The 18,793-nt window shown below is 37.2% G+C and overlaps 1 protein-coding gene across 2 annotated transcripts in view; it reads right to left on the reverse strand.

Annotated features, from left to right (window-relative positions):
- Positions 1 to 18,793, reverse strand: part of KLHDC1 (kelch domain containing 1) — a 31,548-nt gene that overhangs the window by 1,874 nt on the left and 10,881 nt on the right. For both annotated transcript variants that reach the window (XM_067295202.1, XM_067295203.1), the window contains exons 6-10: positions 18,701 to 18,784; positions 16,801 to 16,884; positions 10,502 to 10,560; positions 4,781 to 4,893; positions 3,930 to 4,002 (exon numbers count right to left, since the gene is read on the reverse strand). In XM_067295202.1, coding sequence (XP_067151303.1) covers positions 3,930 to 4,002; positions 4,781 to 4,893; positions 10,502 to 10,560; positions 16,801 to 16,884; positions 18,701 to 18,784 — 413 coding nt within the window. The remainder of the gene's footprint in view (positions 1 to 3,929; positions 4,003 to 4,780; positions 4,894 to 10,501; positions 10,561 to 16,800; positions 16,885 to 18,700; positions 18,785 to 18,793) is intronic.

Consider the following 18,793-nt stretch of genomic DNA (forward strand, 5'->3'; position numbering starts at 1 on the left):
GGGGTGCAGGGAAGCAGTTTATTTACTTGAATATTAACCTCATTCTCCTCACATAACTTTCCTCTATCCTTCATATTGAAGTTTCTTTTCAAACAACTCTTTTGTTACAAGGATATAAGTTCCTTTTAATTAAAATGGAAAGGTCACTTTTCTAAAACGTATGATTCCACTACTTATGCACAGAGATGCGAAATCTTACTGATCTCGCTCTACTTACCAAGAGGAATTTTACAATTTTAAATTGTTTATTTTACAAGTTGCTCTGTGAACTGCAGGAACAATAAAGCTTTTTTTTTTTAAATGAATTTTTGTCTCAAAGACCTTCCATTCTTTGCTGTCTAATAAGTACTAAGCGTTCACTGGAGTAAAGTGATTAGAGAGTTTCTCTTTTCTGTTCAGCCCTTTATTTTCACAGAACTTGTGGGGGATTATCACTGAGGTTTCTACTTCTTTGTCAAATATTACTGAAATGGGTCAATTGATTCAAAAGATAGATGGGAAGGAGGGGCAGACACATACCCACACAGACCACTTTCATGTAAACCTTATTACTTAGAAAACTAAGACAAATATGATTATTTCAAAAGCTTTCAATGCTAAAAATAGCATCTAAAATATTATTCACTTCTTTAACAATATAAAAGAGCAATGTGACTACCCAATTTATGAGAATTTTGTTGAAGGATTACATTTCATACAGACCTATATGTATATATGCAACTATTTGACTTAAAAGTAATATAGTTATGTATACTTTGGCTTATTTATCAGTTCTTCAACAAAATCTTACAGTGGAAAATTTTTGTAAAACAAAATAACTATACAGAATAAGCTTTTGCCAAGAATGGCTTTTTTTTTTTTAATTTCCTCTATTTAATTAATAACTATAATACCAATGGATTTAAGATTGTGGGCTTTTTAGTACTGACTCTTATCCCTGCACACTAGGATGAGAGGTTCAGAACACAGGTTCTTCTGCATCAGTTTTATGCTTCTCCCAAAGATTCACGTAGATCATTTTCTGTGCATGACAATTTCTTAAATCACGCCCACAAGTAATTTTGTGTTCTGCCTATAAAAGCAGACAGTATAAACAAAAAAAATAATTTGTATAATCTTGCTTTAGCAATGATTCAGCTACTTCAGTAGCTACAATTTGCTAGATTTACTTTTTATTATTAGCAGAGCAAAATCTATTACTTTTCTACTGGCATATCACCATTGAAGTATATCACGGGATGATTATCATCAGAGCTATGGCCCCGTATGTTTACATAACCAAAATAATAGGCACAACTAGAATTTTCATGCAAAAACAAATGTTCTCATTTTCTTACTCCATTAATTTCAGTAATTATTCACTGTTCTCCTTACGCTAAACTGTATCCCACCTTTTCTCTTCCTCATACCTGTAGAGAGATCTGTCTCTGCCTTATCTGCATTAGGAAAACTCTGGCCTGGACTTCATCACCGAAGAACACTGGAAAGCCTTTCCTGCCTTGACTTTGTTGACATTCTAGCTTGCAACCTGATGCTTTTTTCTACAGACTGACAGAGTTTATGTCCTCTCACAGCTGCTCTAACTTATCACCTAAACATTCTAATAAAGCATGTTATTTAAATAATACATACACTGAATTAATTGATGCAACCTTTTTACACAGCTCTTCTGACTAGAATTAGAGTTACATTGTAATGAACACACTGGGAATTTATGAGTTAAACATATAACTTTGCTCTATATTTTAACCTTGCATGCAAAACATTAGCTGAAGTACAATTTATGGACAAAAAACAAAAACAACAACAGAAAAAAACAGAACAGTTTTCTAGCAACAAACAGTTTAGTACCACAGATCTATAACCTGGGAGACAGTTATTACAAATTACTAAAAATGGAGGCTGAAGAAAATTTTAAAGGAATAATTCTTTACAGCATTGTAAGGAGAGTATCAATTTTGCAGAAGCAGCAGGAAAATCTACTAATACATGTGTGATATACAGTGTATTATTATAAAATATAATAGAAATATATAAAATAAGTGCATATATAGGTATGATTGCCAGTGCATTTTAAGTCCTGCTGTTAAAGTCACATGAGCGATGGGCCTGAATTAAACTCTTTTCTGCTACAGAGGTCCTGCAGTAATCCTGTGGAAGTGCAGGGACACAGTTATGGTACAAAAAAGTACTCCACACTCATTCAAACTAATCCAATACACAGAGAGATTTTTGGTAGGATTTCTTTTATCTCTGTTTCCAAGACTTACTGAAATATCTTTTAAAAAAAAATTTTAAAAAAAAGTGCTTTTCCTTTCTCGTGCTTCCACGGCAGCAAGGAAGGCGGATTGCTCAACAGCCTCTCTGCCAACAGCGAAATGACAGTTACACTTTCGTAGCCCAGTACTGGATCTGCCTGAAAGCCACCCGGGGCTCGAGAGCCACAGGTTGGTAGCATTCAGGTCTACCACCATCTGAGGCACAAATATTTCCCAGTTTAATTGCAGAGTGAAGGCTGAGCTGCAGCTCCCTAGCCTGCTGCCTGCAGAAAGAGCCAATTTCATCCCTTTCCAATCCTTTCCATGATGCACCGATAAAACTTGATTACACAAGGGGAGGCAGTCCACTTCAGCAGTTATTTTACAGGAGACCATCCATGCAGACAACTGAACAGGAGGTAAAGAGAGACATAATCTGACTGCTAATAATGTGCTTTGTTATTTAAGGCAGTTATCAATCTCTTAATACATCAGTTTAATTATCATAAAAAGGCAGAAAATATTTTATGAAAGTTAACATATGAATTTATTTCAGCTTGAAACAGTTTGAAATATAAGAAAGCAGTAGATTTGGTCTCACTGTGCTGTTATATTTAAAAGACACCCTAAAACAGGATAAAACTGGAAGAATATTCCATGAGGTAAAGATATTCCAGAAATAGAAAACAGAACATACGGCAGGAGGTATCCAAATGCCAGACCAAAATTGTACCCTATACTAAAAAAACTATGTAAAATAGTGCTGAGTGTACCTTGGTTAACATATAGAACTGACTCCATGAAAAAATGAATATTTACCATGTGCAGCAATTCAGTTCAACAGTATGTACATTATAAATACAGAGAGTGCTGCAAACATAGTGGTAAAAATGGAGCCTGTACTCTGAGACAGCATGCACTTGCTTTCAATGGCAGCTGCTAAATAACCTCCAGATTCAGAACATGAAATTTACTTTCTTTAGTCAGAAAGAATCCATCTTTTTCTGCAGTCTTAAATTTGAGAGGGAGGGGGAACAGAAGAGTCTGGAAGAGACAGTATTTTTGCCAGTATGAGCAATGCAGATCCTAGAACTAGGTCCTGTTTGGTTGGCAGTTAAGCCCCCAAAATAACAAAACCCCACAGTCATGAACTATAATGCTGTTTAAATCCAGCTAGTGTTGATTAGTACTAAATTCAGTTATGCAAAACTGTAAGCATAATTAACTGCTTCTGCTGAGGGGAAAAACAAAGAGCTATTTATAATTCTTCTGAATCCCAAAAGGTGCATCAACATTTTTCATGGCTGCCTCCCCCATGTCTCTAATAACGGATCAACATTAATCAAGTTTCATCACTCTTGTAAGCTATTAATTCAAATTCAAAATCATTTGGATATACAACACTGGGTTGATTGGACACCCAGATCCTTCATTACAAACACAACCATTTAATGCAAGAAAACATCATAAAATATAACAAATATAGAAAGTAATAATGCTGTACCTGGTTTGAATAAGCCTAAGTTAGTAATGCAAGCTGTTCAATCGTACTGCATTCATTTTCTAAAATATTCTTATAATGTAGGTTAAAAATATTGCTCAACAATTTAAAATTACTTAATATTTTAAAATGTCTAAATTTCAGCAAACGTGGATCTATTTTTTGTATACCTAGGCCTACTCTTAGGCAAGTGGGTAAGTTGTTTCCATCCATTTGTTGAAATGCTGTGAATCCAACCATCACCTACAAAGAAGAAGATACATAATTAGTACTTCTTCCTGGGACAAAGTACAACTTTCTTATTCTGTTTATACAGAGCTATGTGTTCCAAGATAACATTAAATCAAGAAAACTGTAACGTCATCACTAGATTAACTAGCATCTTTTCAATCTTTGTAATTTAACTTAACCTTTCAGTCACAGAAAGTTCACTGTTATTGCGATATGGAATTGAAATACACTTTTTTTTCTTTTAAATACATTCAGAAAGCAGGTGAATGTCCCTTTGAAAATCCACCCCTCCCTGTGCAACTGGAATATATCTGTGCCACTCAAAGCTATTTTCACTAATTTTGCATTTTGTCATGAAAAATTGCCTTTTCTAGAAAAAGAACTCTGTAACAGACTATCCTACTTCCTCTTTAATGTTTTTGTAGCTGTGATTAATGTTATTCATCCAAAAATGTGTATTATGTTGACAATATTATTTGTACCTTCTTACTGCAATTGCTGTCGATATCAAAAAAGTTACCCCTTGTTGATATCTGAATGTGTGAGACTCTTGCCTTTTATTCTTTTAAAACAGTTTAAGAGTCTTCTTATCACACATGCTCACTGTGCTGCACAATGTGCTCCTGCACTTCTATGTAAAATAATAAGATGGCTAGAGAAATATTCAAGCATCATGAAAATACTGTAACAAGCCTTAGAACTAAATAGCTTGTGAAAGCCAATAAATGAGTACAACATGTTAGTTTACCGCTGAAGCATAAAATAGACTTTTAAGCTTTAAATTACTTACTTAAAGGAACATTATCAGAACTCAGTCCACCAAAAAGAAAAAGTCTGTCATCTCCTATGGGAGTCAACGTGTGCCATGATCGATCTTTTGGTTTCTCTCCACTGATACTAATTCTTGATGAAACAAACAAACAAAAACAATTTTTCAAAGAATGATGAAAATGAACCTGCCAGAAAATTTAATTATTAGTTTGTCCTAAAATAAGTCTAGATATTTTCCCAGTGAAAAAGCAGCACTTAAATAACCTAGATTTACTCTTGAGAAAAGTGGTGTTCAAACCTAAACCATGTAATTTCTTGTAGTAACTGTTCTCTGAACATTCAGTTATGTAAATATTAAATGCAAGCATAAAAGCATTCATTAATTTTTTTAAGATCACTGAAACCACAATTTAACATACAAGTGAACCCATTTAGGACAGCAAAGGAAGGACATTATATTCAAATAAACTGCATAGTGCATGTAGGTAAACAGATTCAGTTCTTTACACTAAAATTTAATAAATCCTGTGGGATTATAGTCTTTCTGCTCCCAGGAAAATGGTCTTTAGTAATAAAAGGACTGTGGCTTTACCTCTTAATCAAAAGCCACTATACTTCTTCAGCCTTTGTGCCTTTTAACACAGTGGGGGTCACCCAAACTTTGAGATAAACTTTATTAAATTAAAAAGTGGAATTCCAAAGTACAAAACAGACGTAGGTCTATTATACTAAAAATCTGGTTTTGTTACCAAAAAATAGTTCTCCCAAATGTTATCTATGGATTTCGTTTTAGCTGCACAATTACACAAGCTTGAGATGAGAATCTGAACAGTAAAGAATCCGAACGTTAGGCATTACCTATAGTTGGTGGCCTGAAATCGCATCATCTTATTTTAGATACTTAGGTGTACAGTTGTCTCAGGAGGGATCCTAATACAGTCAGCAGAGAAAAGTAAGGACCTCCAGGGGGCATCAGCCCATCTAATATCTTGCTACTAACAGCAGAGGCAACTTGTAAAGTACCTAAAGTTAGGTGTGATGAATCTAGGCCACTACATACGTAGTATGTCCTGATTTTAGAAGGATAATGAAAAGAACAGCTACAAACACCTGTCAGCTCCCTTGCCAGGTCCAAATCTTAGCTGGAGACTGCCCAGAAGCGAGGAAAGAAGTAAGATCCATGTAGATTACATCTCAAAGAACCAGTTACTTCCCCCTGCTCTTTGCTAAAGTTAGGTAAATGAAATCCGCACAGACCGGTGCTCAATCTACAACGTGAACACCGCAGAGATAATCCTCTGTCCTTCCTTTAGCCAGTGAAGAGAAACAGGCCCTTGAAGAGCACAACTCATCTCATTTATTTTAGAGGTCTACCATCGCAACAGTTGTCTTGTGCCCCGGAAATGCCTACTTCTCTTAACTGAGCACAGAGGGCTCAGACATCTGAAGTTCAATTAAAGGACTATCACCTACTGATGACTGCTAAGTAATTCTCCATCTGGAAGCCAAGACTGAAGAATCGTGGTTAATTAAATATCAGCTGTAAAACTGTCCTATGAAATTTGGCACTGAAGCTGGTGCCAAGTCAACAAGCTTAAAACAGCAAGGAGTTTAAGTGCCTGCTCTGAACGACTCCTGCACAAGATGCTTCTAAAATTAGCAAGAGAGGCAGGCTGTGCTCAGATACAACAGGCATAAGATTAAATATTTTGAATAAGAGGTCAGTGGAGCTCAGAGGAGGCAAGGCTAAGTTCTGGATAAGGGCAGAGGTTGTCTTCTCCTCCTACTTCCACCCGACCCGATCTCACTGTTAGCCCATACCCATCTTTGGGAACTCCAACCTGTAGTGGGTGCGTGATACTGCCTGCACTGGAAACCTGTTCTCCTCCTCCCCTTTCTTGCTGTAGGGGACCGCTTACTGAAGGATAATTCACTCCTGAGACCCCCTTGTCCAATATCTCCCCTACACAGCAGCTGTATGTCAGCACTTAAACAGGTAGAGGAAGGAGCACCGCAGGAAGAAAGCGACATGTTGCCAACTTTCCCCAGTGCCTGACCAGACGTCAGACAACAAGCACTACCTCGACTCCGTGGGCAGAAAGGGGAGAAGGGGAACAGCAGCACAGCAGAGGCTGGCAGTGCAAAATAAACATGGGCTGTACCACGTAGGGTGGGACTCAAGACTAGGGTGATAGATACTGCATTAGGGTAAGCACCTGACAGCTTCAGCATCGGATATATTCAGAACTGTAGTACTATAGTGGCATCACTGTATTATCCACTGCTAGATTCAGCTGTGTGACGCAAGACAGAGATAGAGTAAGACACTTATTCTATAAGGAGAAAGAGCTTACCTCTCAAAACTCACTATTTAGAGCCATAGAGTTCGTATAAAGGTCTTTGCTCCAACAAGAGTCTATAACAAAACTCGCTCAACAACCAACATTTGGTAGGTTTTTTTTCCCCACGCAAGGGATAATATTTTGAAAAGAAAAATCAGGGAGATTCGAACAAAATGGTCAAATCAAAAAAAGCTTCAACACAAGTTTGAAGACAAAACTGAGAGGCAATTGCAACGCCAGCTAATTTCTTTGAATTCTTCTGTAAAAATGATTAACGACAAGAAAGTTCAGCCACCAGCTTAGAGCCTCCTTGCCTTGTTTGTTGATATGGTGGCAACTAAAAGGTGTATCCCCTAAGTAACGTAACAAGTATTTTGAAAAAAGCTTAACAGTGAACGCTGTAGCTTGAAAAGACATTACGATCTCATGCTGGAAGATATTCCTGAATTAATAGGTTAATACAATGCAATTCTTTAAGAAACTTGCATACAGCTGAATAAAAGAACTGGTCATGACTGATTAGGGAAACAGTCTGGTGAAACTGCTGTAAGATGGATCATAACAGCACATGAGCTAATGAAAAGCCACAGGGTTTTAAATAAAATAATTGTTTCATTTGGAATATTTCTCTTTAGGAGAGGATGTCCAGCAAGTGAATCTGAATGTTGGACTATGCAAACTAAGTCCTCCTTGTTGAGAGAGCTGTACTTTAAAGTAGAACTTGTAATACCTGCAGTCAAATGTCTTGGTCAGCAGCATTCAAACAGCCAACAGACTTTTAAATCTGTATTAAATGCTTGACCCTGGTTTGGTGACAATTCACACAGGCAATCAAAGACAGAATACATATCTCCCTGCAGCTGCAGAATGGCTGAGGATCAGAAAGGCTGCATCTTTTCTGACTTTCCGTTTGTCTTTGGATCAGAAAATTCAGTAGAAAGAGGAATTTGAGGCTATAGCATAAGAAAGGTAAGGCAGGTGATTCTTGCAAGAAAGAAGAGAAAATAGTCACATTGATAGCAAACAAGTCTGATGGAATTTCCCCACCTGTGAAACACTGGGATGACACCAGGACTTTTTAGAGGTAGCTTATAGCTGGAAATAAATTGTCTATTTAGAACTATTCAAAACTATTGCTGGTGCTCAAATGATATGGAGTGATTTGGTTTATTTCACTATTTTAATACTGAGTCCATAACTTTATTAGTCCCAGCAAGCATTTCTTTGATACACATGGCAAAAACTTCAGCCACGTCAATCTACATAGTAAAATTCTTAAAAAAAAACCAAAAAACAAACAAAACTCCCACCAGCCCCTGCCCAAAAAACATGCACCCACAACCCCAAAACAGCCTGTTTATCTAATCTGTCTTATTCTACAGTGTTTATGTGTAGAATAATGGAACTTTTGGGACAAATTTCTTTATTTTGGAGATGATCCCTACAAATGCCCAATCTCATTTCTAATATAGCTGCCGCTGCTGACTTTATGAAAGGAAGCATGTAGCCCAAAATCATTTTCCAAACAATTTGTGCAAAGACAGACTGTAAACTGGACTCAAAAAGTGAACAGTAAATTGATATTTCCTGAAAGATACACTGATCTTCGCTCCTCCATAATTAACAGATGAAGTCAAGCTAGAGTTATTGTATGCTTGTGCATACTGACAAGTGGCCTGGTAATATAAGATGGTCTTAGCATAGTAGATAATTTATTTGTGGCTATAATTATTTGGAGAGAATATAATCTAACCTTAGGAAAGTATCCTTTTTTCCTGATTTGAGTTGACTACGGCTAGTCTAAATTCTGCCATCTATGACAGTCTGAATGATATTTTTCAGGCTTCCGTAAGATCAGCCACTTTAGTAAGGGAAGAACAGAGTTTAGGCTTCCTGTAAAACCAGCCTTTCATTAGTTACTCATCCAGATATGAATAAACACGAATGCTTTACCTCCTGTGAGGTGCCACCATAGCAGCAGCCACTCTGCAAAGACTCCTGGCAGTACAGAACGGCTGGATGGTAGGCTCTTGAGTTTACAATGATCAGACTCTACCGTAAATCACAGGCACATCTTGTGAGCTTTTTAGTGAATCGCAGTTTAGAAACATTTGAGTATTGGAACAATCTGTAGTTTTTAGGAATGACTGCATTTAGTATTATCATCCTCAGACTGAGGATGCATATGTATGAGAGAGAGGGAGAGGGAAAGAGGGTGAGGGAGTGTTACTGCATATATGCTCAAAGAACCAGTTACTTGCAACTGTGTATACACACACACACACACACATTTATAGTTACGTTTGCAAGTAACTGGTCTTTGAGATGTAATCTACATGCATACGTTTATAAAAGCAAGCCAAACAGCAACTGCTTATGCTGCGAACAAGAAAAAAAGTGAGCAATTACTGCCAATAATTGGAATAATCAGTCCACTCAGAGGTAAAGTTTGCAGTCTAAGAGGAACAATCCCATCATTCAGGTAGAATATTACTCATTTTAAAACAACCAGTAAAGAAAAAAAAGGAGAATTAAAATTATTAGTAAATCGTAAGTGATAATTAAAGAAATCTCCAGAAGAGAAGAGAGAAGTTTTTTTGAACGGATACTGTGGGACGTTGTCCTGCTGCCATCAGCAGTAAGAAGTACTAGATGGAAGATTGTGTCTACTCCCTCTTTCTGCTCTGAGCTCAGAGGGCAGAGCAACGTGCTCGGTGCAGGAGCAGTTCAGCAGACACAGCTGGTGGGAAGGGAAGGGAAGCTGTATTTCATGGTCTTTTATGAAATGATTAAGTCACTTTGAGAATAGGAACAGAACAGTGGTTATCACCCATCATTTACTGCTTAGCTCTTGCTTTTCTATCAGCTAACAAATACATCCAGTGATTCTATACATGTAGTAGGCACCATCACAACTACTACATGCAAAAAGTATGTCTTAGGAAGTACATTAATACCTGACTTTGTTTGAAATGGATATAACTAGATAATATTCTTTGATAAAAAATGTTTAGAAAGCGTATATTGAGAAAAATAAAAGCGATCTTTCTCTATTCTGGACTATAAAAAGTCAAATAATAGATAGTACAAACAGTATTCAAAAAGACATCAAAACTAAAATTCCATATGGATAAAGGTACCCATCTTGAAAATGTGGATGTTAAATCACTACATGCTGTGCTTAAAATAGCATCAACAATGCTTTGGTGCAGAACAGAAAGAGCTTTGTAGCCACTACCAAATTAAATTAAATTGAAATCACAATGTAATAGCTGTTGAAATAGTCCCCCAAACTCCCATTCTCCTCTTGGAGAAGCTACAAAATTAGCACTGGAACTATTTAACAATATGTTTCAATCTGCTACATTCAACTTTAAGTGTTATAGAGAGAAACCTACCTTCCAGACCAAGTCCAAGTGTCTAAATTCAGGCAGTGCAAATCATTCATTCTAGTTTGCTAAAACAAATAAATAGATAAAAACACAGTTTTGTTATATTAAGCAAATAGTGAGCAAAGTATTTTAGCGAGACCTTCCTAGGACAGAATATTTAAGCAATATTATTTTAAAGAAAATTTACCCCTATGCCTTTGTCCTGCGTGGCAGGTGAAAAGTATTTCCTCTCTTCTATAAAGACAGACAACTCTCTGAAAATAACCTGTCAGGAATATTTCCAGTAATGCAATGGCAGCATGGAGCCAATTCTATTTTTCTAATAGTGGTTTAACAGTCAAGAACTATGTGATATTCAGTTCTTGCAATGGTAATTTAATTCTCATCCATAGAACTTGTGGTGGATAACTGCAGAAGGATATTCTGCAGGTAGTTTAACTCACTATTTTTCTTTGCATTCTGATCAGATCTATGCATCTTCCTGCCTGGTCACTCATGCCTTGAGATGTTTTGGTATGTACTGTACTTGGTACACGACATCCCACAAAAAGTTCATCACATCTGTGTTCTTCTCTTTTCAGGATTTCAAGCCCTTACACAATGTTACTAGTAGAAACGACAAGGTTTTATGACCCTTTAGCATTTGCCATGAAAATAATAAAATTTATCAGTAACAACAATGGAAAATCAATACACTTGCATATCTATGTGTGTTTTGAAATTAAGAAATTAATTGCCTTGGAAACATAAATGCGTGTGTGTGTGGGAGGCGAAGAATATAAGCAAGAATTTCTTTGCTTTAGAACGCAGTAACATTTTCAATGACTCAATACACTTGACTGACTTTTGTGATTCCCCTAGGTACTACAAACCAGTATCTGAGAAGCAGGGAAATATATCTTGCCTTACCTTACAATTTCTTTTCTCCTAGAATAGTCCATAGATCTATTAGAATGAGCCTTTCTCCAGCTTGCAGATCCTTCGAGGCAGAAACTAGACTTGTCATTTAAGTCAGGATAGGAGTAGTTTCACCCCTGAGAAACCCAGCCAGTTAGTGAGTTTGAGAGACTTCCAACGCTGTTCATCAGAGCTATGGAAAGTCTCTCAGGGTATTTCAGGAAACAGCAAGGTTTTCAGGATGTCTGTGGCCTCCTCTGATGTGCTAGCCCTTTTCTGTCCTAGGGAATATAATGTTAACTAGCATTTTGTAAAAAGCCTTCGGAGAAGCCAATAGGCTAAAGGAAAGCAGCCTCTAAGTGCTTTTATGTATTGCCTGAGAAACTTCATCCCATCGAGAGGGTGAATACAACAATAAAAGGCGATCCAGCTGACAGCTAGTGGAACAGGTCTGTCTTCTACGACAAGTCTATCCAATTTCCTGCCCCTTCATATGACTTTGAAGGAGATGAGGAACAAATTAGACAAGCAGAAAGCAAAATGCGATTACTGAGTATTTTCTGCTCTACACAGCTAGTCACTTGGGGGTAGGGTAGGAAAAAACATCCTCTTGGTCTCCAGAACTGGAAATATTTAATCTTGGATATAACAATATGGATTCCAATATAATCTTGGAATAACACAGTCTGACACAGAGGACATCTATTAATGAAGGGAAGAAAGTAAGCTGCTGTTATGCTGAAAATTAAGGTTTCAAGAAGAATTTGTTCAAGACCTCCTAGCTGACTTTCCTCTCTTTAAAAACTAGGCATTAGGCAGAAGACAGAGTAGATCTTTTGACTTCATGTTCCCTGGGAAATCAATGTATTATCATCTTCATATTCTAATATTTCAAGAGACTGACAGATGCATAATTATATCAACCTCATTTTGAATCTGAAATACACCATCCATTGGACATTTGTGTCTAAGACTCAATCTTTTAACACAGATTAATGAATCAAAATGTCTTTCTACCCAACCCTTAATAGGGAAACTGTAAAACACATGGTCAGTTTATAGAATCCTCACATGCAACATGCAAAGTTTTCTTGCAATTTTTTCTACATTTCTAAATGCTACCTACTATATTTCAGCACTTAGCTGATAATCCTAAAGTGATTCTTAACTGGCTTAACAGCACCAAGCCTTATAAGAGGGTTTGCATTTCCCTTTGAGCTACAAGAAGTCCTTACGCTCCTTCCACATTTATCTATAGCTTGTTCATTTATTGGCAGCCTAGCGAACATTAACCAGGATCTGCTTTGTCTCAGGACTAGCTTTCTAGCATGATGAAAGGCATTAAAGGGTGATGAGACATATTTACAGCTCACTGCTGTTACAGTAAACTCTATGCAGCTCTCCATGCTGAGATTTACAATCAAATAGCTATTACAATTCAAATCTTTGTAAAAGATAGACTGCAGTTCAATGTATCTTCTGATCTTCTGTGACAGAAAGGATAACAGGAAATATAAACATGCATACATTAAGGCATCAGATATGCAAAGAGCTGCTGGAGAGACTTTATTACTTTATCATTCTTTACATGAAAACTTTCCACTTAAATCAGACATGAGACTTGCATCAACTTTCAGACTAATTTTCCTTCCTTCCCACTTCCTCCCATTTCTGTTTTTCAGGGGCTTACCTGGAGGAACAGAGTCCACATAACACTTCTGAGCCTGTTTTCAAATGATTCCTGGTACAATTGATTTTGATCATCATCTTCTTCTTCTACCAGCTCTAGCTCCAAGTTTGGAAAAAGGTGCCCTTTCCTCCCAGAAAGATGAATAGGAGAAGCCTCATGACACTTCCTGGCCCTTTCTGGTTCCTTGCAGAGCCTTTTCCCTGGGAAGATTTGTATTATGGTGAACTAGAAGGAGAAGGAGGAGCAGAGCAACTCCATACTTGCTCCTTAATTTATGGAGAAAAGCAAGACTTCATCCTTTGGGGAGGAGTTACTCCTGTTGCCAGGAAATGTAGTCTTTCTGACGTCTTTACCTTTCCTTTCATGATTTATATTAACTCCTCAAACCCTACTGCATGTTCCCTAACCTTAATGAATCTCCTTCCATTTATTTCTAGGACAGAAAGTGAATCAATAATAGGGTATCACTAAAGGGAAAACTACACTTGCTGCTCTCCTGCAAAATTAAGCATAGCTTTCCAAAATTTCACTCTTTTCTGATGTTCTCAAGTGGTTTCACTGAAATTTAGCAAATGGTTATTAAGGATGCAGATGCTACCTGAGGAAGAGAAAAACCTTTTAAGATCATAGCCTTCTTGTATTCCTGAATCCTGTAGTTAATGGGACAGAATTAAATAGAAGCAAGAGAGCTTAGGACATATCAAATCATGCAACAGCACAGTTGAAAAAAATCACAGGTGAGCTCCAGTTTACTAATATATTCACTCCAGGTAGCAGAGGCTGTGTGGAAACCATAGCTTGGGTTACAGAGCAGTTCAGTTGCAATAGGCATGGTGCAGCAACCCTAATTAGCTTGAACACAACACACAATGCTGTTCTGTTTCTGGTGTGAAGACCTCTGCACCACACAGACATAGTCCTTGCTAACAGAAAGCCAGACGGAGCAAGGCTTTGAAGGCTGCAAAAGTGGTCAGAAATAGTAGGCCGGAAGGTCCTGAGCTGCACGTTTACTTCTTCACATCTAGCTTTCTCTCCCTCTCGATCTGCAGGCTTGCTAAATGAGAGGCAGCGTACAGGTCAGCTGTGGTTAGCAGAGTTCATTTATATAGCAGATAGGCACAGAAAGCCTATAGCACAGGCATGGGAATCGCTTAGCCCGGCATGGCAAACCCTGACACACAGGATTCTGGCAAGACAAGACACTTTTCCAACTTTTTAATACTCTTTTATTTCCTTAGTCATTTGCAAGTCAAGTTTGTCCAAACCTACAGCTCTGGAAGCTACTGTGTGCAGTTCTCTCAGTCAGAAGTGGGGTTTTAGCAACACTTTCACAGATCATGAGCCTGTATGAAAGGCCACATAACACATCATATAGAATGGTAAGAATAAACAGGACCAGGTTTGGCTATTTTCTTTTCTGATTGTTCTGAAAAAGTACTTAGGTAAAAACTTCCCTGCAGCTGTGGGAGGCAATTCAAATTGAATAACTGGCTGGATATTTGATTGTGTGGCCATTCTCAACCTGCCTTGATCAGTATGTCTGGTTTCTGTCTGAGCAAGCAGGAGTAAGCCATTTTGTAACAGAACTGTAGACTTTTCCCGAGAAGAACACTGCATTAGAGTGCAGTTTTTACAGCATGAGAGGGGGACTTGAGATAGGGAAGAAAGTACAATGCTAAGCAATGTTTAATTGCAAGTACTTGAGAACACAAAGTAACCTACACTAGGTTATAGCAGCTTTCTAAGATGAAGTTGGCATATGTTCACGGTGGGACATTTTCCAAATAAGTTACTTCCTTTTCTTTCATATAACGAAACGATAGAAGTATAGCACTGAGTGCTTTCAGAAGCTTCTTCATTGTTATTTTTCATAGCAGTAGAGACAGAAAGCATCAAGTCTCATCCTCTACCTAAATATCATTAAAGGCTCTAAATTAGTTCTAGGTAAAAAGAGATAAAATCTTAACTTAAAAAACATGGAAGAGTATATACAGTAACTTAAATTAGGAGGTTTTTTACTTGCCTTACAGAATCTCAGTTCCTCACATTCCTGATAAATTCCAGCTCATACAGAGGTATATGAAAATATTATCTTACCTATATATTTTTGCAATAGTTTTAAAAAGAGTTGGTACATATACCAACCCATCAAGAACCTATCTTAACAAAAAAATTTATTAAAGCCAGCTCCACCTATCATTTATAAAGACTCTCTAGTACTATCTCTATTTTCAGTCATAAGACAGGTATACCTTTTTTGTATTCAGTTGCTGCCTCAAACTTAAATTTTTACATTTATTTAATGTTTCAGGAAGGAAGAACTACTTATGAGAACAGGGAAAAAATCTCCTCTGACCAGTGCTAAAAAATTAAATAGGTAGTTTGCTGAGAGGTTTTCCTATCTTCTTGCTTCCCAGCAGTAGCCTCGAGTTTTTTAGGAAATCATCCTTGCCACAGATAAAGGGGTGATGATGCAAGAGGACTGTTAGTGTTTTTTTCTTTTTCTTTTTTTAAGTTAAGAAGGGCAAGGAAAGTAAGAAATTTAAGAGTTAAGATTACATAGAAAGAATCTAGCCTTGTTCTAACTGACTGCATCCTAAACAGCTCTTACACTGCCTTTGACAATACAGTATTTAAGACTCAATACAGTATTTAAGTGTATTAAATGATACGGTCTTGGACCAACTACACATACAAGCCTTATGCTTGTGGTAAAGAGCTGATACTGGGTGCACAGATTAGCGCTGTCAACAGCAATCTTTATGGAATGCTTCATATGTTCTGTATCGAGGGCACTGAGCATGTTGAAAGTAAAGACAGACTGTGAACTTGGCATTCAGAGAGCAGATGAGAGGCTTAACAGGACAGAAATGACCTGTGCCTGCAGCAACCTGTGCTATCAAAATAACATACTGCAGCATCCTGTACTGGCTTGAATGTATGGAGACTGATAGCTTTGTATCCAGACGTTACGGTTACATGCTGTTTTTCCAGAGGACCATACTTCAGTCACTTATATGCCAAAGATGACAAAATTTTAGATCATAGCCAACTGAAACCTGGTATTTCCTACCTTTCAGAACTTCATTTTGCAATTCTAACATGCTTGCAAACATAAAATACTGTATCCAAACAGCTATTCTGAATTTCAGTTCCCAGAAGGTAAACATCAGGATATCAGAGGTGTGTATGTGAGAAATTACTGTTCTTATACATTTCCTCTTTCTTTAAAAAAAAAGCACAAGGTAAAATCCTAGTTATATTTACTACTTGCTAGCATTTCATTAAGTGGAACGAAAAAGAAGTTTGATATATAAATCTGTTAAGCTGTAGCAAGCACAGAATGCTAGCATCCCATCGTTTACTAAAACCTGATCTATCATCAGGCTTGCTTTTGCTCCACTCTCAAAGAAGTATCTCAAACAGAGCTTATGCACAGTTCAATCATTTTTGTCAATTTATAAACATTTTACAAATAGCCTCCTCCCATGTGGTCATCTGTTTTTTCCTTTTTGGAGCAATGCATGCTTCACTAATAGAGAGAAAAAGAAACTCTTCTTTTCATAAGGTATAAGCATCCTGGACTCACCACCCTTAAACATACAGGTTGTGGTCAAAGACACTTGAGCTTTTTCTCTACTGCAAAAATAAATTGCTATGAAAAAATAACTGCCAAGAAAATATTACTGCCAATAAAATGTCTTAATTAAACACTAACCAGCACTCGTCCTCCAAAGATGTAACCTTTATTTCCCAGCACAGCACATGTATGAGCTGCTCGAGGCTGAGGTGGATCTCCACCCTGAAAGAACCAACATAAGATACTTCAGAATATCACCAAAGTGTCAGCCAAGGACTAACAGCAAGTCAGTAACAGAGATTGCAAAAGTAAGGCCAACATGTATCATTATGTCAACAGAACTACAATTTTAAAAGGAAAGAATTTGTAGATGTGTCTAAGACCCCACTGACATTAGATGATATGCATAATTGCCAAAGATAGCTTTAACTCAGTTCCCTCATTTGCTAATGCTTAATGTATTCCCCCTTGGTCTGATTTATTAATGCTTTATTCAAGTGAAATCTATTAATTTCTCCTTAACTCCCAAGCATAAAGTTACAATAACACATCAGTTACTGTTGATATGTCCTGTTCAGCTTGATTTTTCCAAGGTGCAAACTGGTATTAAAGTTTCCTAATGAATTCTTATGTAAGCTCACCAGCATTGTATGAGGCTCTGCAGTACACTATCATATTAATTTTAATAAATAGAAATGTGTGCATTACCATTTTACTGGAAAACCTCTGGGAACACATGCTCCTTTGGAAGATTATTAAAATAAAATAATTTATTTGCTGAAGAATACCGGTTCTGTTTATTTTAACAATTAGCATGATCACAAGAAATTTTTTTAGATTTTTCAGCATTAACCTTTGAAAGGAATATAGCAACTGCATACACGCAACACTCAAAGAACGAGTGCACAACCCCCTCATACTGAACACGTATCTTTACTTCACAAATAAATAAAGGCTGAAGGCCTAAACTAACAATAGAAAAAAAGAGTTAGGTATCTTCCTCCCTTGCTCTCTGAATCTGCAAAAGCTGAATGGTGAACCAACACAGGCTAGACTTCGAGACAACATGATTTTTTAGTCCAATGTACTGTCATTCACACTGATCTATCAGATTTTTGAAAAAGGAAAAAAGAAGGAAGAAATCCCCCAGTCAGACCATAATCTCTCATACAGTCAACTTGCAGCTATCTGTAATAGTTTATCCTGTTTGCAGATTAATTTTACACAGAGAGAGCCAACGAAATGACTTCACGGCAATCAATTCAGATAGACAGGGTTCATTAACCTCAGCCTACCATTAAAACAACTCATGTTTCTGCAACATGCTCCCCGAAGACCATGTTTCCAGAAGGCCTTCGCTAAGGGTGATGAATCATGAATACAGAGCTAGCCTGGATTAATGGCTATGGTCCAGCTAAGAAACTTTCCAGACTCAGAGCCATGGGAAGGCGGTACAAGGATACCCAAACAGTTCTGCACAATCAAATCTGCAGGACCCAGGCTTGCTTTGTAGGGAGCCTCTGCACACTGTTCCTCAGCACCCCTCTGGTATTCCTATTAAACTGATTTTCCATTTTCTGGAGTATTTTCATGCCCAGTGATTCTTCTTTCCAATAAGGGAGCACTGTCAGTAATTTTATATCGCCAACAGTTGTTTTAAAGCTTGAATATGAAGCTTTATCTCCTAGTACCTTTTGTCATGATGAGCTATTTAATACTGTATCATCTTCTCATCTATACAGATTTCTAATACCTGTCTGAAACTTGCTATATTTTTTACTTCAAAACCACCCTACAGCAATAAACACCAGTCTAATAACATCTTGTGTGAAAAGAATTCATCTCATCAGTTTTGAATTTGCCACATTTCAGATGCACTGAATATCCTCCTATTTAATGTTATAAACCTGAGTAATACTAAGCATATTCAATTACTTCTCCCACCATCGATTTCTGGAGCTCAGTAACTATTCAAAAGGTAGTAAAATCACAACTGTATCACAATTGTGTCACAAAACAAGACTTAAAAAACACTCACTCTAATTGCTGGTTGAGACCAAGTTTGTGTGCTTGTATCAAAAACGTGAACATCATTATGCCATCCCCAGAATATCTGTCCTTCCTAAAAGAG

Source organism: Apteryx mantelli, chromosome 4 (genome assembly GCF_036417845.1).
Source record: "Apteryx mantelli isolate bAptMan1 chromosome 4, bAptMan1.hap1, whole genome shotgun sequence".
Classification (NCBI taxonomy): domain Eukaryota; kingdom Metazoa; phylum Chordata; class Aves; order Apterygiformes; family Apterygidae; genus Apteryx; species Apteryx mantelli.